Source organism: Podarcis melisellensis, assembly GCF_964234715.1.
Source record: "Podarcis melisellensis genome assembly, chromosome: 10".
NCBI classification, from domain to species: Eukaryota; Metazoa; Chordata; class Lepidosauria; order Squamata; family Lacertidae; genus Podarcis; species Podarcis melisellensis.
In genome coordinates, this window is record NC_138542.1 from 28,356,905 (window position 1) to 28,383,426 (window position 26,522).

The 26,522-nt window shown below is 42.4% G+C and overlaps 1 protein-coding gene across 2 annotated transcripts; it reads right to left on the bottom strand.

Moving 5' to 3' along the window:
- Positions 1–2,870: 2,870 nt before the first annotated feature.
- AMIGO2 (adhesion molecule with Ig like domain 2) lies at positions 2,871–26,264 on the bottom strand. Of its 2 annotated transcripts, XR_014172379.1 has the most exons (3): positions 25,751–26,264; positions 5,203–6,931; positions 2,871–5,107 (listed from the first exon to the last, which is right to left on the bottom strand). XR_014172379.1 is itself a non-coding variant. In XM_081928071.1 (2 exons), the coding sequence occupies exon 2, from the start codon at positions 6,859–6,861 to the stop codon at positions 5,311–5,313; it is 1,551 nt and encodes a 516-aa protein (XP_081784197.1). In that variant the 5' UTR covers positions 6,862–6,931; positions 25,751–26,264; the 3' UTR covers positions 5,148–5,310. The 2 variants fall into 2 exon arrangements, 1 of the variants encoding a protein (XP_081784197.1); XM_081928071.1 differs by lacking the exon at positions 2,871–5,107 and having other exon boundaries at positions 5,148–6,931.
- Positions 26,265–26,522: the final 258 nt, after the last annotated feature.

The window sequence follows — 26,522 nt, forward strand, 5'->3', positions numbered from 1 at the left end:
AAAAATCTCTCTGAAATTTTGGGAAGAATGTGTGTTTCCAGAAAAGCTGTACCATTGTGCCTGCGCTCAGAATATGTATAGTTGTAGACATTTATTTAGCAGAATTTGCATACTGCTTAACTCTAAAGACCTCCGTGAAACTTGCATAAAATATAAAATGTACACTAAAATTATCAGTACAAGTCATAAGCTAAAAACAAGTTCAACATTCATATTTATCTGATCCGACAAGCCTTTGATTATTCTTACAATTATCCCTCACTGCAGAGACCTTCTATGATATACAAAGCTATGCTACTGAAGTAACAATCCACTTTGCACATTTTGATAACCAGAACTACTGCCCCAAATATTGGGAACTGAATGTGCTCAGCATAGCATATTTATTACAAGGGGCTGATTTTGAGGTTCATTTCCAGTTCTCATAACTGGACAACAACTTTAAGAGCCAGTGGTTATTTTATTCATGCTACTTTGCATTTTGTAATCATTTGGTGACTTAAAGCGAAGGATTTTATCCTGCACAAGTCACACAGCAATGAATAGGACTTCTAAAGGGGTATAATCGGCTGTGCCCTACCTCTAGGAAGTAATGGCTTTTCTAACTAAAATATCCCAACCTATCAGTTAAAGACCAAATGCTAAAAGCTCAAACACTGCTGTTTCCACCAGTTTTCCATGACAAAAATACAAAATGTTCCTTCTTTACAATAACTCATTTCCTCCTTGCACAGTCCAATTTGTCCATGCACAGATGGCACACAGCAGCAAATCCTGCAACTTTTCTTCCTCTCTCCGTCAATAAAAAATAGATTCCTTAAGCAACACTTTCTTATAAGGCTAGGTCATGCTCTTCCAAAGGTCAGCAGCAAATTCTTCATTATCCAGTGAGCCGGCTGGAACATTTTCCTTGACGCTCTTCTGTCACACTTATGCAAAATGTCATAACTTGAGGGCTTATTTCTTTGTTTAGAGTATTTTTATACTGCCCATTACCAGAACTGCTTCTAAGGTGCTTTAGACAATTAAGATATTAAAAGGCTGCAATTTTATACACATTTACCCAGTAGTTAGCTCCACTGAAAGCAATGGGATTGTGTTGGCATAGATATGCATAGGAATGTGATGAATAACTATCAACTCACGCGGTGAAATGAAAACAACACACAAAACACCAGAATGAATCTGTGCAACTTCCAAGGTTTTAAAAGGGTGGGAAAGTAAAAGAGGAGGTTGCCTGGTGCCACAAACATGACCAAGGTTAGCATTAGGTAAGCCTGTCTGGAGAGTTTTTCCAGCAACATAGTGCCACCACTGAAAAGGCTCTCTCATTGATAGGCCCTGTTCTATATCAAATAAGCATGGGATGACTTTGCCTCGAGGTGCTGTGTCCATAGATCGCAGGAAAATACTGGGCAAGGTTTTGCCCGGTATCTTCTCTGTGCAATAGGCTCATGGGGAAAAGCTGTCCCTTGAGCCCTTGCTGAAGAGGGGAGGGGAAAGCCTATATAAGGCTGCTTACCCTGGAGCTTACAGTCATTTTGCTTTGAGAGCTTCCTGCCCTCCCACCGTCGGGTTAGAGCCTTCACTGAGCAATTTTGGGTCATGGGTTGACAGGGTTGGAAATGAATTTTTCTCTGTCAACCTGTTTGGCACTTGGCTGGGCATTTTTCCGCCTTTCCCTCAGTGAAATTGTGGCTTTCCTTTGTTAGGCAGAAGAACGTTGTTTGTATGAGGGTGGAAATGGCACTGGTCAGGATCAACATAATATAGGGAGCCCCCATAGCAGTTTGTAGCAATCCAAACCCAGCAGATCTATTCCATCAACATAGGGCTTGAGGAATGATGAACTGATCATGGGACCCAAAGCCATGCCAACCCTTGCCCTGCCTGCTGCTGTCGATAGAGATTTGGTCTAGAGATTTGGTCTGCTTTTATCCCATCACTGTTGTATAGTCTGGTTGTTTTGCTGCTCCCATGGGTCACTTAATGTGCCTGCCTGGGCAATGCTTACATTGAAAACAACCAATTATTTTTATGCTTAGAAATTCAACACCCAACTTCCATTCTCAAATTGAAGCTCTTCCTCTGGCCTTCTCCAGTCTACAACTCCCATCAGACCAAGCCAAAAGTCATGTTCAGGAATGACAGGAGTTGTAGTACAGAATATTGAGGGGGTCAGACTGGGCAAGTACCGTATCTATATTTGTCATAATACACTAGGCCGTGACTTCATAGCCTGATGCAGGGTTGCGGGTGGCAAATAATGACCGACATTTTGAATGCAGGATTCATGGATTCAACATAGCGCATGAATTTTGCTCAAGCTCACAGGCTTTCAAGACGTCTTGAAATCCATTTCATGCCTTCCTTGAAACGAAGATGGGGGAGTGTGTGGGCAAATTCTGCTACCCCAGTATCATCCTGTCCTTTGCTATCTAAATTGTTTCAAATTGAAATGCATTGAGCACTTGAGAACCGAGAGCATGTTTGCAAGAGCTGAGGGGAGTTTTATTTCAGCAACTTTTGGAGGACCAAAGTTGGTCTCCAGCTTGCAAAACTGATCACCCTATTTTGGTGTCCATTGCATTGAACTACAAACTTTTTAGATCTAGCCTGATCCACAAATGTTATTTAGATCTCTATGGCCAAGACAGTAAAAGTTTCCTTCGGCATCAGTATAATCCCTTGATTATTCACCAAAGAATGACTGCAGCTAGTCAAAAAGGTTATTTCAAGATACTTTGATGCTGAATCAAAGAATTAGGTGAAGGTCATGGGGAATGTTGAGGAAAGGGGACATTTAGAATTATATGTATTTACTTTAGATTTATAAGCTCCCATGTTGCACAAGTAGTTATATTCCCTGTGGGAGATGAACCACTCTTGGCCCCATGTACAAGAGAGGGAGAACTGAAGCAAGGAAATCAGGAATTGTGTAAGTTGAGTACAGAGAGTTGTTATTGCTTGGGTATAGGCCGGATGCCCTTGCTTAGGACTAGGCGATATATCAATATATCATCCAAAACAGGTTTGAAGTCCATATTGTGATATCGGTTTCATAATTTTTGACCTAGCAATATATTGTGAATAATGAGTGCTATGCAAAAATCACAGTGTGGGGGAAAACTGCGAAGCCAGCCAATGCCTCTACATAGCGCCATCGTTATTTCAGACACTGTGATATATTGGCATATCACGATGTGTAGTTGGTGATATATCACAAAGTTGAAAACCGGATATCATCCAGCCCTATGCTTGATCTTATGAACTGGTATGTGTGTCCTTCCAAGGCTTGAACTAAACAACCGCTGCCATCAGTGAAACATAGCTATTGGGACGGATCAGATCCAGGATGCCAGTACTTTATGCACAGAGCATCACAGAGTTAGTGAAACTTTGCCAGCCAGACATCAGACATCAAAGACGACTTAAGGGGTGTGATATAAAGCTTCTCCTTGGCTCAGTTGAGGATGGAGAAGTGGGGGAGGACTGGGGAAAACTCATTCAAGGGTCATCCCAAAGGCATTTCAAGCACCACACAGAACCATACATGAGAAATATTTGACAGCAACCTTCATCAGATGATTGCAACTGGCAAGCAAAACACGAAGGCTGGCTTCTCCCAGTTCCCAAGGACACAATGCTACTGAAGCCTTGGCTGAACAAGCTATTCCATGTGCTGTTGCAGCAAAGTATACCTACTTGATCAGAGTGCAAATAGTACAAACAACACAAAAATATTGGGGTCTTTTGTTTTCTAGAAACAACACGGCTTTTTTTTTTTGGTAGTCTATTTTATAACAAAAACCATACTAAAGCAGATGGAAATCACTATAAAGGCCTAATCCTACAAAATTCTAGTTCTTCTGCTAGGGATGGAAAATTCTCGAAACTGATAAGCCTAGAAATAAGTACTTAATTAACGCTTTCTATATCAAACCACGAAATGCAAATTTCATTACATCATCATTTATATGCCTGTAAATTGATACATTGCAATTTATATGCCTGTAAATTAGTACATTAATATGTTCTGAAAAACCTGCCGAATTACTCCGATTCTTCTAAGTAAGGCTGCAATCCGGGAAATTGGATGCAACCAGGTTCCCCCGTCAGCTGTAGAAGGCAATGTCCGGACACGCCAGCCATTTCATCGCTGATAATGAGAAGGCCTGGCTGCTCCTGCTGGATTCAATTTGGGATTGGTGGTTTCCATTATGGCTCTCATCAAGTCAGCAAAAGTGTTCAAAGTGCAGTAGCTCATATACAAAACATCTAATTGCACAAACCCTGGTTCCTTTACTTCCAAACGAATACTCTGCTTTCCTCTCTTAAGATATTCTGTCCTCAAGCCACACACCACATATGCAAGTTTCAGAATAAGCAGGTAGGCTGAAGTGGCCACATTCCAGAAGCAACATAACTCCTGTCTCTTTAAGAATGGCGAGGAACCCAGATATTCCAAAGGTGCAGCTTCTCCCACTTCTGTGCACTGGTGGGGAAACTTTACCTGTTGAACATCGCTCTGGCTCCAATTTCTTAATAGGACCAAAGCACTGTCCCTTTTGAGAGAAAAGCATTAAAGGCTCAAGTGGTTTATAGATTGTAACTTTGGACAAGTGTTTTCTGTCAAAGTTTTCATATAGTGAAAGTTTATTTATACCACATAATCATACATTCGGTTACTGGCTATTGAATCTCTAGTATTCAGAAGGAGATGACAGCTCCCCTCCCCCCCCAAATCACAAAGCTTAGGTCATAATTTACACAAAAGCCCATTTTGAAATATTTCTGTTGTATCACTTCCTTTGTTTCTGTTATGTGCTTAGTGCCTAAAGGCAGAAACCAGAAGTTTAGTAAATGGCTATTTCTCTCTTTCCCTATCAATCTAAGCTCTAGGAGCCATATTGATTGTAGTTCTGATCCCTGATAATTACAATTACACAAATTCTATGCAGCCAAGGATCTAATCTGCTGGGAAGCTCTCCAATACAAGCTTCACTGAAGTGAATGGGAGTGGTGCACAAATGCCACTCACTGAACGGCACTCAAATGCCTGCAAGCACAGAAACTGAAACAGCAGTGGCATCTGCCATGATGGCTTCTTCAAAGCAGAGAGCTGCAAAAGCCATCTAGCAAAGTCTTCCTCCCCAGCACTGGTCCAGGGCATGTAACCACCACCTATCAGAACGACCTCACAATTTCTTTTGGTTTGAAAGAGTTTCCCCTGTTCTTTTAAGATTGGCTAGGGGCAGGACAGCTAGCTGTTGAAAGAGTTAGCCATACAATGCGAATGCAGGCAGGAAGCTAAGAGGATGGCATGAAAGGCGTGTCCGAAAACACCGAGTTCATGGAATCGGATTCCGATTTCGTTCGGGGAGTTTTTAGGATACTTTCCGCAATGATGTTCTCACCAGGAAACATCCTTACTTTCCCATTCTGTCCTGGCTTTGGCTCCTTCACGGGCTCAAGGAACACCACCCTCTTGCCGCTGCTGGCTTTTTTCTCATCAGCTGGAAGGTCCAGGGGAGGATTCGAGGTCAGTATGGAGGCATGTGGGTTACTTTGGCTTGGCTGCCTTTTTCTTCTCTTGGACCTGCACCGACAAGGGCACGGCGTCAGGTAGAGGTAAAGGAGGACCAAGATAATGCTGGCTACACAAGCGGCGAGGGTGGTGAAAGCCGTGTTGAAGGTTTCGTGGGAGTGAGACCGGTCCACGGTGAAATTGCTCACATTGATCCTCACCTCGATGGTCTCATTCAACAGTCTTTTCCTGTTTATTGCAATGCAGGAATAAAGTCCAGCATCCTCATACTGGACCTCGTCGATTTCCAGACTCCCATTGAGAAATACTCTGAAGTGTTCAATATCTTTGCTGGGCTCCAAAAACTGATTGTCTGGGCTGATCCAAACAAAGTGGGTGCCTGCATCACTGATTTTAGTGTCGCAAGGTACGATCAGCCTCTCCCCAAGTTGAGCTTCCTGAATAAAGCCAAACGCGTGGAAAGAGCCATTGATGGTGCTTTCCGAGCAATTCAAGTAGTTGTCGTGCAATAAGGGCAGTTTATTCATATTGGAACCTGACCGCAACACACATGTGTACTCAGCCTTGAAATCCTCCACTGAGCTGAAGTGTCTAAGATACCAGAAGTTTAGCATGGAGTAAAGTGTGCAGTCACAGTAAAAGGGATTCCCATGAAGATAGATCCCACTAAGATGTCTAGCCGGCACTAAGCTCATGTAGTGAATGGGTATCGACTGGATTTGGTTGTAAGAAATGTCTAATAGCACAAGTTCGGAGAGTTTGCGTTTCCCAATGTACAAGTCGATCGGGAACTGGGAGAGAGAATTGTAACTCAAATAGAGCTTCTGCAATTTGTGTATCCCTCCAAAAGCAGCAGAATCGACATGGGCAATGTGATTGTTATATAGCAACAAAATCTCCAGAACTCTCAGTTCCTGGAAGACAGGACTGCCAAGCGACCTCAAGCTGTTGGACGACAAGTCGAGGTACTTGATATTTGGAGTCGCAGAAAAGCTTCCTGTGGAGATACTCGTGATGCCGTTGTGGCTGACGATGAGGGTGGCCAGTTTATCAAGCAACACTGGCATCCAGTCGTGATCCAAAATCCCAATTCGGTTGTGACTGAGATCCAATCTTCTCGTGTGCTTGAAGAGCGTTGCGGGCACTCTTGAGAGGTTCTTGCTGGTGCAGCTCACAATGTCGCTGGCACAAATGCAAGCGGCAGGACACATCGCAGAGGCACTGTGGCATACGCTTACGGCGATGACCAAGAGGCATATCAGTTTCTTGTAGTTCATGTGAAGAGCTGAAATGGTGCGCCAAACCAAAGACATGACTGTGTTTTAGCCGTCTCCCAGTGCTCCTTGCCACACTTTATACATGTAGTTAGCTTTGCGCCAGTCGCTGTTAAGAGAAAGAGAAAGAATATTAATCTCTTCCAATCACCCAACGTCTCACAGTGGCATGGTTGTCACCAGAAAACATTTCAGTGTTGTTCAGGGTGGGAGGGAGACAGGAGTCTGTGTAGCTATCGTTTCCTTACATGAGTGAGCTATCCCATAGCTTTCCTGAACCAATTTTAGGGTATGGCGCTAATTTTTATAAATCAAAATAGTTTCTAAACTTGATATCTGCCAATTTACATTGCTCTCCAGTTTGACTGCCCATCTCTTTGCAAGGCCTAGCATTACACACCATGTCATTTTGTATTTCTCTTTCAAACTCTATGGGTTTTCTCGAGCTGAGCGCACATTGTCTCAAAGCTAAAAGCCTGGTGCCAAACATCTGACTGGATCAATGTGCGTTTTTTTTCTTCCAGCCACTGGTGCATGGATGAATCAAAACGACATCTTGAAAAGAAGTAAAACAGGTTACTAGGATAAATATTTTGTAAACAAACAATAGTGTGTACTACCACAGTATTTGATGCAACACATTGCTCTTTCCTGAGATCCTGTTATACCTTTTTTTTTCAGGGGATGGCCCCAAATAGACACAGATATGCACTTGATTGAACAGGAATAGTCAAGGTGCCAAACATATGAAGGCTTATTTATATGCTCCTGAGAAGAATGTAATCTGTGGGTAGGGATGGAGAGAAATTCAATTCAGTTCACATAGGAAGCTGAATTTATCAGATTTGCACTTTCTGATCCAATATGAGAACAGAAACAGCCATACTTTAAAATTCCCACTAATCTGAATTTTGCGATGCTGTTTCTCTCTTTTAACCAAGAACATGCCTTAGGAGAAAACTGCTTGCAAAATGTGTACATCAATGTGCGCACACAAAAATCTATTCATTAGGAGAAAAATTCACTAAAATGCTGAATAATTTTCATGATTAAAATGAAAATTCGTAAATGTGGAGAACCAAATTTAAGACTGGGAAAAATGAGGAACGTAAAGAAATGAAATTGACAGATCCTTTCATCACTACCTGTGGGCATATTCGAATTGGTTTCCCATATGGGTGACCTGGATGAAATCCTGGTATCTTAGCTGGCAATGCCAGCGTCCCAGGAGATCCAGTGTTAGATTTGCCTACCCTGGGCAAGCAGGTTCAAATGATTGTACAGCTACCTAAAGCCCAGTTCTTGTGGAAGTGTTTTTTGTAGGTTGAAATATATGATCATATTGCTGCCCTCCCTATGTAGTTAGTTTGCACATACAGTGGTACCTCGGGTTACATACGCTTTAGGTTACAGACTCCGCTAACCCAGAAATATTACCTCAGGTTAAGAACTTTGCTTCAGGATGAGAACAGAAATCGTGCTCCGGCGCCTCAGTGGCAGCGGGAGGCCCCATTAGCTAAAGTGGTGCTTCAGGTTAAGAACAGTTTCAGGTTAAGAACGGACCTCCGGAACGAATTAAGTACTTAAGCCGAGGTACCACTGTACTTGGCAGATGTTTTGCTGCTATTGTCTGGTATTGTCTGCTTTATATTCTTCTGCAACCACAGGCAGTCTTTGTTTCATGGTATTAGGGTCACTTTGAGGGGAGAAGGGTGAAGGATAAGATCGGAATTAAAAGCTACCTTTACAAGATTGTTCCCTATTGCTTCAACAAGCAATGATAGCAAAAAGTGAATGAGAATGTGAGTTTACAGTGTAAGAAAAAATGTGTGTTCTTAGAAGGCTTGGGCTCCCTTAAATATGCCTGCACTGCTAAGTGACTTATTATTATGAAGCACCAACACAGAACAGCCTGGTTATTTTTTCTTCTTCTCCATTGCCTAGCAACTTGCATCATAAGGAAAAGATACCTCCTGATTAGGTAACACTGTTACTCTGCACCTTGTGGAAATTCTGAACCAGACAGTATACATTTGCAAATAGCATTCTTTTACTATAGCAAACTAACTTTCAGTGCCAAAATCTCGCAGATTCATTTGTGCTGGATCCTTAGGGTTCCAATGGTCAATTTTGGCATTATCAGTTTTTTGACTGAAGTTTCAGTCCACTTTTACTACTTAGCCTATATTTGTAATGCCTAATAAAGGTTTGGTGATCATAAAACATCCATATATAAAATTCTAAAATGTATACAAATAAACAGCCATGTAAAAATATGTAATAACAAGTATTTTAATTGGGGTTTCTTCCCGCTAAATAGTGCCATTCACCACTCTAAGTTTCATTCCGTATTGTGTATCTAGTATGTTTCAGCTGTATTTATCATTCTCATGGGCTTATCCCTAAGATTATCCTGTGATATGGGTCACTACTGTTTCCACATTACAGATGGTTAGCAAAGTTCTAGTTTACCCATCACCACGAGTGGTACCCACTTGATAAAAAGACTGACTGTGCCATTCCCCCTATATTCACTGGCAAAAATGTGTTCACACAGGACTTCCACACCTCTAGAGGTCCTTCCTCACACAACCTCCCCCTTGTCTAACATGAAAGGAAGATATTCAGGTGAAGTCTCTGTGCTGTTGAAAACCACTGCAAAAACAAACAGGCACGCTATTGCATTCACGCAATCAATATCACATCAGTTTAGCCCAAAGACTGCAGTTTTTCAAGAGCTCCTCAGAACCCAAAACAAGATGAAGAACATAATCCTTTCCCTCAAGTAGGACATGAGTGCAATATCCATCTCCTGTCCCAGACTGGTATTTAGGGGCATACAGCCCATGACCGTAGAGAGTTTATGAAAATATGTCTAAAAAATGGCAGCAGCTGAAGCTCTGGTTTGGAAACTATTCTGTTCATAGTTTGCATGGCTTCCTCCTACCCCACTCACAAAAAGCTATGTTTATAGCAAAAGTCCAAGCTTCCCTCTTCATTTCAACTATATTTGTCCAAATGACATTCTTTTAATGTTCATAACCTTGACACTGGAAGCCACAAGTATTGATATGCTAGTGTTCTTGTGAATTGCTATTGCAGAATTTGAAATAATGTTGACTTTGTTAGCAAAATAAATAATCACAAATGCGCCCCATCCCATAGGACGCACCTAGGTTTTTTGGGGGGGCGGGGGTAATAAAGAAAAAAAAATTATTTCCCCCCAGGCACGTGGTTGGCGTGGGGGAAGCCTGAGCTTCCCTGAACCCCAGCCCCCAGAACAGCCTGCTATCTGCAAGCCTAGGGAGCCGCGCCGGTCTCCCCAGGCTTGCGGAGAGCTGCGCGAAGCCCAGGTGCACTCTTCACCGCGCCCCAGGCTTCGGAATGCAGGCAGCTCTCCGGGAAGCCCTGGAGCGCAGGCAGATCTGCGCAACCCTTGGGAGCCCGGCGTGGCTTCGCGCCGGTCTCTGGAGGGTTGCGCGGAGCTGCGGGAAGCCCTGGAGTGCAGGCAGCTCCGCGCAACCCTTGGGAGCCCGGCGCGGCTTCGCGCCGGTCTCTGGAGGGTTGCGCGGAGCTGCGGGAAGCCCTGGAGTGCAGGCAGCTCCGCGCAACCCTTGGGAGCCCGGCGTGAAGTCGCGCCAGTCTCCCAAGGGTTGCGCAGAGCCTCCTGAAGCCTGGATAGCGAGAGGGGTTGGTGCGCACTGACTCCTCTCGCTCTCCAGGCTTCAGCGAAAGCCTGTATTCACCCCATAGGACGCACACACATTTCCCCTTCATTTTTGGAGGGAAAAAGTGCGTCCTATAGGGCGAAAAATACAGTACTTATAATTAAAATGTTCAAATCCAATAGAGCTTGGGGACGTTTTAAGAAAGGATCAAAATGCCAGTCTTACATTTGTCCATTTTGCCCCAAACCCCAAAATTCTGTATTTTCCCCATTTTAAATCTTCTTCAAATGAGAATAATTAAGTGTTAACAACAAATATCTATGTTTCCCCATCTGTTTTGAATTTTCTACATGGGTAATAAAGAAAAATGTGTTTGGTCTAAAAGGGTGATTTCTTCTGTGCCCTAATATGAAATAAGTGGGAGGGGGAGAAAATAAAAGTTGGCAATTTTAGTTGTTAGACTAACAGAAAGCACACTAGATTTTATTGTTTTATCTTTTTGTAAACAGCTTTGAGGTTTTCTATAATCTAGCAGTGTATCAATTTTATGAAATAGGATAGAAAGGTCTTCTGCTAGGATACTCTCCCCCACCCCCGATAAAAACCATTTTTTTAGTTGTATTGTAAATGAATCAGGAATATTATGGCTTGTTTTCACTGCATTGTTGGAGGGAACTAGATGATTCAAATGTGCATCGGGAGTTTTTCCTTTTTAAAAAAAATTATATGGATGCAAACCCATCTGCAGCAAACAATTCTCTTATTATGGGACTTTTAGGATAAATACTGTAGGTGTTACAACCAAACAACATTTAATAATAGTAATAATAATAATAATCATTCCTGTCACTCAAACAATGGCTTCTTTATTACAAGAAATTGAAGGATTATTCACACCCACATCCACAGGGAGAGGGGTGGCAGTGATTAAAGCCTAACGTAAAATTCAAAGAATATTTGGACTTGGTGTTCTAGTTAAATTAAATACAAGTAAAATAATATTTGGGCTCTTTTAATGCTGTACAGTCATACCTCTTTGCTTCAGGTTAAATCTTTTCAGGTTGCGTCCCAAGGCGACCCAGAAGTACCAGAAAGGGTTACCTCTGGGTTTCACCACTTGCGCAGACGCTCAAAATGACGTCACACACATGCACAGAAGCGGCAAATCGCAACCCGCGCATGCTCAGACGCAGGTTGCGTTCTGCTCATGTTGCAAATGGGGCTCTGAAATGGACCCTGTTCGCAACCAGAGGTACCACTGTATAACCAGGAATGGGTGTGTGGGTGTTATCTTCCCAAAAATGCTGATGCAAATGAAACATTCACCTGGCGAGATCTGTCATGAGTCTCTTTTCTCTTTCTGGCACACTGGATTAGACAGATCTGAAAAAGGTTGGTACTGCTTTGTGGAAGAGTCCTGCTTTGTGGAAGAGTTGGGCAGCTCTATGGAGTTTCTTATGCCCTTTAAATATTCTACTTGTAACACTGTTGGCTTTTGTTAAAAAAGGCACCCAAAACGATTATTCTGACTGTAAATTCTATGACAGAGGCCTGCTTTGTCCTACACTCCTACATTAGGATATTAGTGTATTAACATGCCACTCTGAAATACTAATGGAGAGTACATAATACCTTTTGAGCTATAAAGCAGGACTTTCAGAACTTGGTATAACACTTCTGTAATTCCGCACCAAGTTAAGGGAAATTCAGCATCACAGAAACTCAGATTATGAACATACAGTAAACATCTCAAACACCTGTTTAAAATCCTAGGCAAAAGATGGGTCTTCTAACATTCCAACACAGACTAGACAAGGAATAGCCGATGAGGTGCCCTCTTGATGTTGATGAACTACATCTCCCAGCAGCCCCCAGTCAACATGGACAACAGGAGTTGTAGCCCAATGTGGGGCACCATACTGGCTGCCTCTGCACTTAACTTAGGAAAAAACTGAATCCAAATTAGGGCAATGCAGATGCAGGCTCCATTAGTTCTCAGTAAAAACCACCAAGAGTCTCACGACATATCAAAGACTTAACAAATTCATTCTGGCATGAAGTATCGCAGACATGGGTGCGGGGTTTGAGGAATGGAAACAGTGGCATCAGAGGACAATGAAATGCAAAGAATACAGAATGTGTTAATTACATTCAAGCTTAAAGGTGGAAAGATGGGCAGTGAGGGTGGACATTAAGAGGAATGGGGACAGGAAGGACTGGAACACTCAATCCTTTCTTTTATCCAGCTCATCAAATCTGATAGTCATTTGGGGATTGGGAGGGAGGGATAGAGAGCATTAATGGAGAGGAGGACTAAGGTTCTGTGCTGAGCCATCATCCCCAGAACAAGCGGAGATCCACCTTCATTTTCTTCCAGTTTATGCAGTTCAAGAGGCACTGAACTCTTGGAAACTCAGGACTTTGGTTCAAATAGAGCTTTCATGAAATTTTGATTACCAGCCAAGCAGGAACAATACAGTGTGATAGGCTAACTTTGAGCTGCTTCTATGTTTCTGGCTACAACCAAAATAGAAAATTTCCTAGACAACCATTCTGCATGAATCTTAGGTAAGAAGAATTTTTAGATGGGTAGTTAAATTAACCATGCCCTAATCATTTGGATTGTTTATTAGGCACCAATTGACTCCTATCAACAGGCATGGTACTGGTTTCATTAAGAAACATGCAATGACAAACATTATGTGCTACTTTGCTCTGTGTTAGTTTTGCCCAAGTATTCACATTTTTAAGTGTTTAATAAGCAACCTGCATGCCACATCACACTTTCCAAATGATCTGCTGATCCGTTCATTTCTTTTCCCAACAGTGGCAGTAAACAAGCAACCAACACCAGCCAATGAGTTACCTCGTAATAACAAGGATGTGCATGCCACCAAGACATGCTAACAAACACGGTGGTACATTATTAAAAACAAAATCAGCAGCCCAAATGAGGTACTGAGAGCCACAAAGAACATGAAGACTTACAGCAGAAAATTAGGGGTATGCTCACCCTGCCCACCCATTTAATTGGATGGAGGAAATAGGCTATCCTCTTGTCATGAGTTGCCAGATCTAGAAACTGAAGGTGTCAGGTCTGTTTTCTACTGGTCTATGTGGTGACTCACCTAGGACTGCAGGTTATAAGTTCCGATAGGCTGTGATTTGCTCTCAGGCTCCAGCGTGAATCACCTAGTCAAGCAGCCCATTTGCTTCATTTGATCTTGTATGGCAATAGAAGCCTTTAAGACAGACTTGGAGGCATTATATGCTGGTTGCTTGCAGGAATTTTCTTTACGCCACAATTCCAGAGATTGTGTCTCTTAATTTGCAGTCTGTGCCTCTTGCAGTGGCCTACGGTTGCCTCCTCCCAGTTTTCTCTGATGTCCCAATGCAGAAAATGCTGGTGGGGTATTTGTGTGAAAGGTATAATGGGGACAGGATGGGGAAAGAATTCTTGCAAATGTCCCTCTTTCCATCAGAGATGAGGAGAATTTAAGCAGATGTTCACCCCTTCATAACCCTTCCCTCCAGTTTCTAGAACCACATATCAAAAGACAATAGTGTCCCATGAATGCTACATTTAATGCTCAGGGTTATGAAGATTTGTTTACATGTAAAAATATTCGATCAGTTGCTTCAAAACTTTGGGATGACCACTGTCACTGATCTTGAAAATTCCTGTTCTCTAAGACCCTTCTCAAAAGTATTCTGCCAGTAGCAGTGAATACAGGGGGCAACATGGGTTTATGACTTTTTATATTTGCTATATCGTGTCCTTGGCAAGAATGATTCTTTGCTTCTAAATTTTAAACCAAGGAGAAAATACTCTCCACTTTTGAAAAGAACAGATCTACCGTGTAACCAGATTATAGCATGGTACTGATTACTTATTCAGAAATTACTCTAATGTCCCATCAAATTGCTTCAGGATGGCAATATATCTCCAATCTAATTTTAATGTCACATTAGCACTAAAAAATAGGGTCAGCCAAGAGGCAACCATCAAGTCCAACAGCACCCAGCAAGTTTGCTAACCAACGGTTTTCTCATATATGATGTTGCCAGAACCTTTTAAGAAACCCAAAAAACCTCTGAATTGCTTCTGAATGTCATTAACATGAAATGGAAAACAGAAGATTACAAAATCTAATGTAAATATTCATCAGTTATGCCCCCCCAAATTCAGAATATAAAAGAGGAAATTCAAACACCATTCTTACTACAGTGGTACCTTGGTTTAAGAACAGCTTAGTTAATGAACAACTTGAATTAAGAATGCTGCAAACCCGGAAGTAGGTGTTTTGGTTTGTGAACTTTGCCTTGGAAGCAGAACATGTTCCATTTCCTGTTGAATGTGTTTCATTTGTAAATTGAGTCCCCCGCTGCTATGGGAAAGCATGCCTTGGTTTAAGAACACTTTGGTTTAAGAACGGACTTCCAGAATGGATTAAGTTCGTAGATCAAGGTACCACTGTATCACTGATAAAAAAGGAAGGGGATTCTAACCCAATGTTCAAAACCCATTAAAAGCAGAACAGCCTCCATTATTGGCTAGAATAATGCAGTTACTGTTTCACAAGCTTTTGCCTATTGACCCTTAAGATAAATACAGTTTATGACTATTTACCTATTTCTGTTTTTATTTGTCAGCTACTTTAAGGATTCTATACACTTAAAAAGTTGGATATTAGCTCTCTAAACAATGTGCTCCATTTCTGATGTTCAGATGGTGAGCACAACTGCATACACTTTCAAAACAATGCTGCGCACACACGCGTGACAGAGAGATCAGCAGGGCTGTGTGAATGCCAAGTTTTCTAGCAGTACAAAAAAAACTTTAGAAGAGAAATCCTAGAGGGAGGACCCTCACAACAATCTAATGAGTACTGAGTGTGCCCAGGAGTCATGAAATTCTGATTAACTGTAGGGGGACAATAATATTTTTTTAAAAAAAAATCAGAAAAGAGGTGGTGGTTGTGGAAAAGAGTGGTTGAATTCCTGAAAAGAACACTCCATGTCGCAACATCTTGACACAGCTCCCACTTTGTAAACAAAGAAAACTGAGACACCTACATGTAGGCTGTACCATATGACCAAATGTTTCTCCAGGCAAGAAAAACAAGATCAAAAACCCCTACCTAGAAAATTAGATGCTGGTGAACAGGACTTTAATCTAGCATGCTCCCTGTCATACAAGCTTTTCTGTTTAGCGGGAGCAACATTCAATTATGTGAGCCATCATCTGGAACCCGAAATGAGCCAGCCCAGAGGGAAAGTGGACAGTACATTTTAAAATGAAGCTTCACAGGGCCTGCTCCTTGCTTATTGGCCCATTTCTACCTGGTCTGAGAGGACGGGGGCTAGACTGACTCCAGTGGCAAACGCTGCTGCTGAAAGTGCCAGAAATAATTCATTGAGAGCTCTGGAATACCTGCTCATCTGTCTTATTTTCAGCTGGCCTGACTCCAGCTACAAAAGACTGCTTATGCTGTTCCGGATGTCAAAAGCCACTTTTGAAGGTGCTTTATACTGCGAGTCCTGCTCCCTGCTTGGCTGGCCTACAAAGGCTGCCCCTCAAAGTGTCATCGGATTGCAAGTCCCACAAGACCTGTTCACCTGGCCTATTGTGATCTGGCCTGAAAAGGCGAGACCTTGACTGACTCCAGCTACAAAGGCTGCTTCTGCTGTAGAGAGCAGCAGGGTGGGCTATCACTTGTTGCTGATGTCAGGATTTAGTTTTGGAAATGCCTTGTTTTTGCTGTTAATCTGAAGTATTTTCTGGTATTTTTGTTGATGGACCTTGGGAATTATCAAAGGACTGTTTAATGTTAATTATTAACATATGATATGTTATCATTGGTTGATCAATTATATGGCTATTTAAACTTCATGACCTAGATTTAAGTTAACGTATTTTTCGCTCTATCAGACGCAGCAGACCACAAGACACACCTAATTTTTGGAGGAGGAAAACAAGAAAAAAAAATATTCTGAATCTCAGAAGCCAGAACAGCAAGAGGGATCGCTGCACAGTGAAAGCAGCGGTCCCTCTTGCTGTTCTGGTTTCTGGGATAGCTGCGCAGCCTGCATTCGCTCCATAAGACGCACACACATTTTCCCTTACTTTTTAGGAGGGAAAAAGTGAGTCTTATAGAGCAAAAAAATACGGTACTTTGATTTCATTATCCTTGTTACTGCTTTTTTGTTTCAGTCTACTTGACCGTGTTCCAGGGAAAAATAAGAATGAGCTCACATTGATAACATACATTTAAAGCACATGGTTCCCCCCCCCAAAAAAATCCTGGGAGCTGTAGTTTAAGGGTGTTTGCAATTGTAGCTCTGTGGGGGAGAATTACAGTTCCTGAGAGTCTTTGGGGGAAGCTAGGTGCTTTAAACACATGGTGTGGATATGACATAATTTAATTCATGCATTGGTTTTGCATTACAAACAGCAACTTAGCATTTCTAGAGAACTAGTTTGATTTCTTTACAATTGTAAACATATTATATTTCTTAAAATTTAGGGTCAAGTTCAAGGTGCAACCCTTTTGCATTCCTGACATTTAGGGTTAAAACTGTTCAACAGAGAGAAACAAAGAATTTTTGAGCTGTAGGTAGGATGGTGTTTTGGGGGGTAATTGCATATGGTGTTTACCCATTGGAAATATAAGATATTGCTTGGGATATTTGAGGAATTCATTTGATAAGCATTTTAAAGTGAAACAAAGCTGACTGACACTTCATAAAGTAATATGTGGATCCTTCAGATCTCACTTCTTCTAATCTTACACTATAGTTCTTGACGAAAAAAATAGTACTACCAAAATGTGTATGAAAATTATCTCATATACCATGGCTGGAAAAACAATGGTCCTCTGAGTGAGATCTTACAAGAAGCCACACCTGTCAGTGGAGTCAGTACTAGGCTAAACAGCCACCACCTAGTCCCATATATGGAAACCTATGGTTTCCAGCAGTTTTCCTTAGGTGAAAGCAAAAATACACATGAAAAGCAGAGTGGAAATTTAAACCATAATTTGGGAATGAGGAAAAGATTAAATGTCACGGAGGAAGATACGAAATGTAATTATTGCAATAGGTTGACTAAAATATATTTTTGGACTGAATTATTTTCCAGAAATTCACCTCTGCAGTCACAATGACAGTATTATTGGGAAGGGGGCAAAAATCTCACCAGGATGTTTAGAATGCACTAATCCTTGTCAGACAAATCAGCATGCTATTTCTCGAACGCTGCATTAGTGAACGACTGAATCCTGGAACAGGGCTTTGTAGGGAAGTGATTAAGGATACTACTATGAATTTATGTCAAAGCCAGATAGAGGAGCAGATTCGAGTCTGTTCAACTAAAATGTCATGAAAGGCCAGGCAGATCTCTTTTACAAATTCCTTGACTGCAGTATGTTAACTCCACAAGGGCATGCTGCTGGTTTCATTCAACAGGGATGTTCAGGCACCAGAAAACCCTAGCTTAATATTCAGATGTAGCGATCATTACTGGTGATTACACGAAAAAGGGCAAAAGGTCAGCAACTCATAATGCTATCTTGTCATCCCTTTCAACCACATGGCTAGCTCCAGCAAGCCAACAAACATTTTATAAACAGAGAATCCAAGAGGTATGAAATGCCAGGATCACTTCTGATCCTAAACCACTAAGGTTGAGTGCACCAAATTTAATACTATTTATGTCATCAAACAAATAAAAATGGCCTGCACATATTTTAAACATCTATTACTGAGCCCAAAGTATCTCAGATGCATGCCATTCATCAATAATAATAATAATAATAATAATAATAATAATAATAATAATATGCACAGGAAGCTAAAACTCACTGTTTCTACTGTTCTAATCTCTTCTGCTATAACAATTGGGCAAGTTTGCATAAAAGAAGAGAAACCAAAGCTATCTTTCACATTACATTAAATATCCATAATCTACAAAGCACTGATACACTGCTTAATTCACTGGTTCAAATAGTTACAGATTGCATTCATAGTCAGGTACTGAGGGGGGCAAGAGGCAGAGAGATGTGATGCTAACAAAGGGAAATTATTTAGCATAGTTTACATGCCAACAGTGACTAGTTTTCAGTACACCAAGCACTCATGTTTGCAATAGGTGAAACACACAGCTTGTCTGCTCTCATTTACCGTGATATTTCCAAAGACTGCCTGACTCATAGCTGTATTGAGTAAAGCAATAACATTTTGTGCCACCACCTTGAAGACCAACAAGATAAACACCCCAAGATATTTGAAAGGAATGGAGCAGAAAAATAATGGAGAATGAAACTGTGGGTGAGTCGTTCCCGTGACTGAGAAACTGGTCTGTTGCCTACCCTAGATTCCCCCAAAGGAGAAGGTTTGAAGTTTGATGATTCTTCTGCATTCAGGAATTGCATGTCAGCAATTCCATCCGGTTTGAGAGCTGCAGGCATTCATGGATTGGAAAAGCCTTGCCACAATAGTTCATGGTTTAACTTGGTTACTTCTAAGACTGCATTGCTGCAATGCGCTCCATGTGGATCTTCCCTCATGCTTGATCCAGAAGCTACAGTTAGTGAAGAATGCTGCAGAACAATTGCTGACAGGAATGAGGTCTTGTCAACGTACAACACCTGTGCTCGGAGATTTGCACTGGTTGCTGATTTGCTGCTGGGTCAACCTAGGACCAGTTTGTCTTGCTAAACTTTCAAGCAGCCCCTGGATTCTTAGGAATCAAGCTTTGGGTTGATTCTTACGAATCAAGCTCTGAAAAACAAATTCTGGATTTCAAATGTGAAAAACACCTATCTAGGGCACAGACTACTTCACTGGTTTATTATATAAGGCATTCTTTTAAAAAGCACAAAAAACACCTCTACTCTTGAACCAAGAGTACTGCTACAGTTTTACTCTAGTTCCTATGTTGCATTATCCTCTGAGTTATAAGAACAAAACCAAAAACACACACTGTTCCTTCACAGCCAATCATAAACAACTCTGCTAATGACTATTGAGGAGAGAATCTCAGGAGAAAACCCCCTGTATGGTTTATCTACATACAGAGACTGTGAAATGCAGGTTTTGTGTTTCAAAACACAAAGAGCTGAATGCTGCAGCTTCTGCGCTCTGTATAAGGTTTCTGTCTCTATTGGACACACAGAAAAATAGAGATTATCCTCCATTCATCCTTTTCAAGCTGTGTGGCCATTCCTATTCCAAAATCCTCTTCACAGATGGAAACAATACTTTAGGAAGGGGCTTTCCAGTTTTTGGCACTATTTAAAGCCTGTTAGTACTGTAATGACATTTTCAGAGAAAAACTCATATTCTGGAGAAAGCCCAGAGTTCTTACATGGGTTCCATTTCCCCAGGCCTACTTTTCCTCCTTCAGACAATAATCTCAATATTGCTGGGTTGATTAGAAGATTTCTTTTGGGGGATTTATTCTGCAATCCTACTTTCTTGAGTCACAGCAGATGCAACTAAATCCACAATGCTGACAAACCTCCAAATTGTGACGGCATTGAAATCCCATAATGTTAAAAGTCAGCCCATGTACTGCACCCCAGCCTTCTCCAGTCTGGTGCTCTGCAGATATTGTGGGATTCCAGCACCCATCTGCCCCAGTCAGCTTGGTCAATGCGGTATTTATTTATTAAGGTCTTTTTATATATATATCACCCATTTCCCACAACACTCACAAACAACAAAGTATAATATAGAATGCGATTATTAAAGCCAACTTCAAATAAAATGCTTAGGGTTGTCTCTGGTGTTAGACATATTCAGAGTAGACTCATTGAAATCAATTGACATTACTCACTTGGGTCCATTAATTCAAATGGATCTACTATGAGTCAAAATAAGTTGGATACAACTCATTCATAACTATTATAATAGCAGCATCATACTTAAAATGGAGGGTGAAGATCTTTAGAAGACCTCACCTCTAGAAGGCTGGCAGGAGAGAGACATCCTCACCTGTCACAGCAAATATGTTGTGGAGGCAAGATGCACTTCAGTGGGGAGACCACCAGAATGGAACCCCACCAAAATGACTCTTTCATGGGTCGCTACACTGCTCACATCATTCAGAGCAGGGAACACAAAGAGAACCTTACCTACTGATCATAACAAACAGGCACATAGATAGTCCAAAATATCTGGAGGGTGCCAGGCTGAGGAACACCAGCCTACATCATTGTAATTATTCATCTTAAAGAGGGAGAGGACAAGTAGACAAGTTCCCAAATGGTTTTATGGCCACCCTATTCCTTCAATGCTTGAGTCTAGAATCCCTGAGTCTAGATTTATGTATTGAAAAGGTCGTATGGTATGAATGTGGCCAGAGTAGTGTCCCTCCATCACCACTTCTGTGTGGTACTGCTGTACCAGTTACATTGCTCTATGTCATGTACCTTGGAAAATAACAGCCATGGACTTCCGGTTGGTTGCCCGATTAATGGCGGACAGGAGCTCTTTCGGTTGAAAGAGCCCTCGTGCTTTGAAGATTGGGGTGACCACGAGAGCGTCGCGGAACCCCACTAAAAACCTCAAACTGAGCATTCTGAGGACCTGGTGTTCTGGCAGGTACCCTTAGCGACTCCCCTGCTCCCCGGTAAGCTCTAGTAAGAGCCCCAAGAGTGAGGGGGTTGGAGACATGGGTACTGTGGAATCAACTCGCTTTCTTCATTGTGCAAAGCTCCAAAGTCCAGCACAAAGCTCCAAAGTCTTCTAATGGCAATGGTGCCCACCTGAGAGGTGCCAAAAATGAGTTCTGGTGAGTTTTGTCTGGAAAAAAGCCCTGGGTATAACTTGGGGATGGGGGAGGCAACCCACACAGAGGTACAGTTGACTTGCAGGCCTCATTTGGGATCTACTCAACATGGGATGTGCAAAACATCTCTGAGGCCACACATCTCGAGACAAGAGCAATATGGATGGCAACGATTCATGAGAAATTGCTGTAACAGTTGCTGGCTGTTGTTTGGTTGATTGTGTCCCTGCATGCTTCGAGCCAGCTGCCCAAATTTGCCCATCACTGGTAGTCCCTCTGGTGTCTTCATATGGAGAGCCACTTGTGGCTGAAGACAACAGAGTTGTTTAGAAAAGCAGCCATTCAATAGCAGGAATTGTACTGGAATTCTTTCTGTCACTTATGTTCTGCTTCAAATACCCAGGACTTCTCCCCCCCCCCCCCAAAAAAAGAAAGAATACATCAGAAATGTAGGACAGGACAGCTATGATAAAGCTATTCTATTTAACTTTCACTTGAAATTGTTGCTAAGCTATTTCTGCAGCTGAACTTTGTTAGATTGTGGATGGGAAAGCTATGGCCCTCCAGATGTCATTGAACTCTCATCAGCCACCATGGCCACTGATCAGGGATGACTGATCAGCACTACAGCTTCTCCACCACCAAGATAAATGAAGTTCAAAAGAGAGGCTTCCAACAGCTTAAGGCAAGGATAGCTGGTGCCACACCCTTCAGATGCACTACAACTCCCATGCTCCCTGTCCATTGGCTATGCTGGCTAGAGCTGATGGGACCATCTAGAGCAGCCTTTCTCAACCTGTGGGTCCCCAGATGTTGTGGAACTACAACTCCCATCACCCCTAGCTAGCAAGGCCAGAGCTCAGGGATGATGGGAGTTGTAGTCCAACAACATCTGGGGACCTACAGGTTGAGAAAGGCTAATCTCGAGTCAAACATCTAGAAGGCACCATGTTGACTACTCATAGCTGCCTTAGGAAGTCAGCCAGAAAAGTTTCATATAATTTTAAGGTACTACTAATGCAAAAACAGTGATGCATTTCTTATGAAAATATTCTCTGTGCCTTTGCAAGTCCTTGTAGAAAAATAAAATAGAAAGATTTCCATCTGATTCCTTAACAGCCAGGCATTTCAACTGAGGCTCCTGGTTTTGAACCGAGTCCAACTTTGTAGTAATGTTAATGGATATGAGTAATAATTACATATTTTCTTCTTTGTAAGTCACTTTGAGAGAGCTGTTTTTGCTGAAAAGTGACCAATATGTTTATTAAATAAACACAAAAATAAAGGCAGATATGAATAAAAAGGGCATTTTAGACAGCACAAGTATTTTGTGATAAAAATCAGAAAGGCAAATGAATTAAACTACTAGAAGGTATTGATGGGTAGGAGACTTCCCTACCAATAGACATGATTTGACAAATCCATTGAAAGTAAGAGAAAAGTTAAAGAAACTATGGATCCAATGCTTTTAACAAAAGGAAACCATCCTGCTCTTTTAATTATCTCTAACGTTGTTTTTTTAAAAAAAAGGAAAGAAAAGAATAATTACGCACCCTATACAGGCCTCACCAGAAATGCTATTTCCTCTTTGGGACATCTTCCAAAAAACAATGTAACCAATTTAGAATTTAACCAGATGCCAGCAACAATGATAAGCAAATCTTTGGGATACATTATCAAGCTTGAGAACTACCCAGCCAAAGTTTGATATTAATTCATTGATTTCCACAGGAGTATTAAGCACTTGCTGAAATCTCTCTCCCTTAAACTGCTTAACTGGTTGGATTACGAGGTTTCTTATTCTCTGTTCTCCCATCCTATGCCTACAGAATCTCTTAATCATGCTTTGCTAAGGAATACATTATTTGAAATTACACACAAACATTGACTCTGTGAGAATGTATTTGATTGTTGTGCATTATTTTGAACTTAGTATTTTGCTTGATTTGAAGTATTTAGCAAAAAAAAAAATGGTTTGCTGTTCCTGAAGATATTTTATATGCATATGTCTCCGTGCTGATCAGGACACATACTAAGGTTCTAATGGAGCTTTGTATATTCAGTTACGTTAATAATATAGGATAACAAGCATGGTTCGGCATGTTACGTTGGGGTGGGGGAATAACCTCCCTAGTTTTCAAATTGTGGCAATCCACTGCATTTGATATAGTGACAGATTTGATCATCCCTGCCTGATGAAAAAATACCGTAAACCCAAGTGGCTGATATCCAGTCACATAGAAAAATTATGCTAAACCACAAGAATCTGAAATATGTTTTGATTCCCGCACAGCAATCTTAATATCTATTTAATGCAGTGTTTGTCAAGCAATTACAAGTTGATTAATCACATGGATCTTAATCAATTAATCAACTATATTTAAATACAGAGCCTTTATGAGGAAAGTTCCTTCTACTTGCTCCCCTGCATATAAGTTACTCAAACAACTGGATAAAAGAAAAGCTACCACCCCTTGTTTGAAGGGAATATTGTCTTTCATATGCTATTTCCCATTATACTTGAACCAGGGTACAAAATGTTCCCTTCAGGATTCCAGTTGATCTAGGTCTAAGCAAAGATAGTGACATTGATTTCAACTGACTCAATTGCTTGTTGTTCTTATTGCTAGAAGAACAGCCATAATGGTTTCATTCCAAGGCACAAAATGTCTGATAGCTTTGGATAAAAATGGGAAGAAAGTCATCTGATTATTCTCCCTTAACCTTGGCACAAGGAAGGACAGGGTCCATATGTACAACCTGCCCAGTCATTTGCTCTTCCATATCAGCCCTTGCCAATCAGCTGAGGGATGAATTTTAATCTTTAAACTATAGACTGCAGTTTGAGCATGCTTACTTGAAAGGATGGTCCATGGGCAATCATTGGGACCTACTTCTAAGGAAAGGTGTCTACTTGGGACTGCGGTGTTAACTGATAAAACTACCAAGCAAATTCCAAAAAAAGCTTGCAGCCATATTTTACTTTGAAGCAATTACTTTGTATCATCTCACAAATAAAAAGAAATGAATGGTTGTATCCAAGTCATACTCAGAAGCAGACCTCAGAAGACCTACTGAATTCAATGGACTTACATTAGCCACTCCCTTGCTTTCTGTGGGTATGCTCAAATCAAAGGAAACAAAATTCAGGTACCCTTTGATTGTACACAAGAGACTTTGCAGAAGTTTGCATCTATGTTATTGGCATCTCTCCTAATTACTTTTATGTGAATGATAAGGGAGAGGGACAGATGTAAACACTCATAATTACAACCCCACCAGTTTTATACCAACATATATATCCCCCAGTTTTTCTGCTTATAATGGACTCCTGTTTACATAAATAAAAAGGGACTTTATAAATAACAAAGGGTCATTTTTGGCACTTGTAATCATTACTTTCTTGCACATTTTCCCTTCTTCCATTTTGCCTGGGGCCTACAGTATCATTCCGTTGCAACCTTCGTACTGCTCACTGTTACCTAAACTTAATCCCACCTGTCCCAGCCAGCATCTGAGTCACCACCTCCTTTACCAAGTCTGATTATTAACCCACCTCCATGCAATTTCGACATCCCACCTTCTCCCAACATATTGCTGTAGGGAATGCATCTCTTCCCAATTACCGCTACCTACCCAGGTTTGCAGCTCCCTACTGAGATTTGCCTCCACCTGCAATTCGTTTCCCTTTTCTGCTTTCTGTCTTGGCGCCTGAAAATGTGCTGCTCTTAAAGGCCCATGGAAATGCAGCCCAGCTCCCCACATCATTCTCCTTGGGGCAAGTAGGGATCTGCCGTTTGCCCTATCAACGCCCCTTGAACTGGAATGCACCTCCGCTTCCTCTCCTGAGCATTTTGCCCTTTCCTTTTCAACCCCGCATTCTACTCTTTCTATCCCCCACCCTAACTTCATTTTTAGAAATCTGGTGCCAGAGGCTTTCCTTGTCGCCACAATTGAACATCAAAGTTTCAACAGCAAAGCTGTTGTGGCGCCTCGACGTTCTAACGCATGGCTATTATTTTCTGGGACGTTGTCATGTCTGGGGGACGCTGAATAAATCTCAGAATAATCGCCACCCCACCAAATGTATCTCCAGAGTTTGCCGGCACATCGCTTCTCTGTCGCTCCCCAGGCATCTCATTCCACTCCCCTCGGAATCCGATTCCATTCATAATTCCGCACGTTAGGAAGCCTCCCCTGGCGCGACAGATCTCCCCGCTTAAGACTTACACCTCGATGCCCAACTCTTCGACGTCAATCCCTCTGGAACAAAGGGCGGATTGCTTCCGAGTAATCGTGTGAAGGATCGCGTGCATAATCCTTAGGGCGCGCGCGTGTATTTAAAGGGTGAAGGAGACTCCGAAAACTCCCTGCCCTCCCGGGTCAAAGCACCCTGCGCAGCGTTACGTCTGGGCGACGAAAGCGCAGCACCAAAGGACCAAAGGACCAGCACTTCGGCCAAGCTTACCTCTGATCCTGAAGGTGCGGGAGCCAGTGCTTCATGGCAAAGAGCTGCGGAGATCCGGCGTGGGACCAGGGGCCTGGGCTTTCGCGCTGCGCCTCCGCCCGCCGTGCATGCTCCTTTGCCCGGAGTGCGCTGGAAGTTTTCGAGATCGGCGGAAGGGAGCGAGCAGGCGGGAGGCGAGCGGCGGCGGCGCCAGGCAAGCAAGCGAGCGCTCTAAGCGCGCACAAGGCATCCCCTGCGCACCCGCTCCGTCGCCTCCGCCCACCTCTCCGAAGCGGATTGGCTCCCCGGAGTCGGGAGCCTCGCGATTGGCCGAGGGAGCCGGGCTCGAACCAGTTCGGACGGCCCTGGCGACGGAGCGCGCTGCTGAAGCTGCCGGAGAGCTCGCAGCGGCGGGCGCGTTTCGATTCTCGCTCCCGGGTTGGCTTGCCAAGGGCCGAATCCTTAGCAGCAGCGCAATGCCAGGGGCGAACTCCAGGCGCAGAATGGTCCGCCCCCGCTGGAGATGGAAGGGGCGGCTCCGCGCCGTCGGTGGTAGAGGGTGTGGAGAGGTCTCCCAAGGGAGGTTTGGGTTGGAAAAGACCCGGGAGGAAACTGAGCAGCGGGTGGGGAAATATTGCATGATGATGATGATCAATTACTTATACCCAGCCCATCTGGCCACACCTGCCCAGCCACCCTGGGCGGCTCCCAACAGAATATTAAAAACACGATAAAACATCAAACATTAAAAACTTCCCTGAACAGGGCTGCTTTCAGATGTCTTCTAAAAGTC

Bases quoted from the DNA above. Each gene is read 5' to 3' on its own strand.
- AMIGO2 (XM_081928071.1), bottom strand. From the start codon at position 6,861: ATGTCTTTGGTTTGGCGCACCATTTCAGCTCTTCACATGAACTACAAG.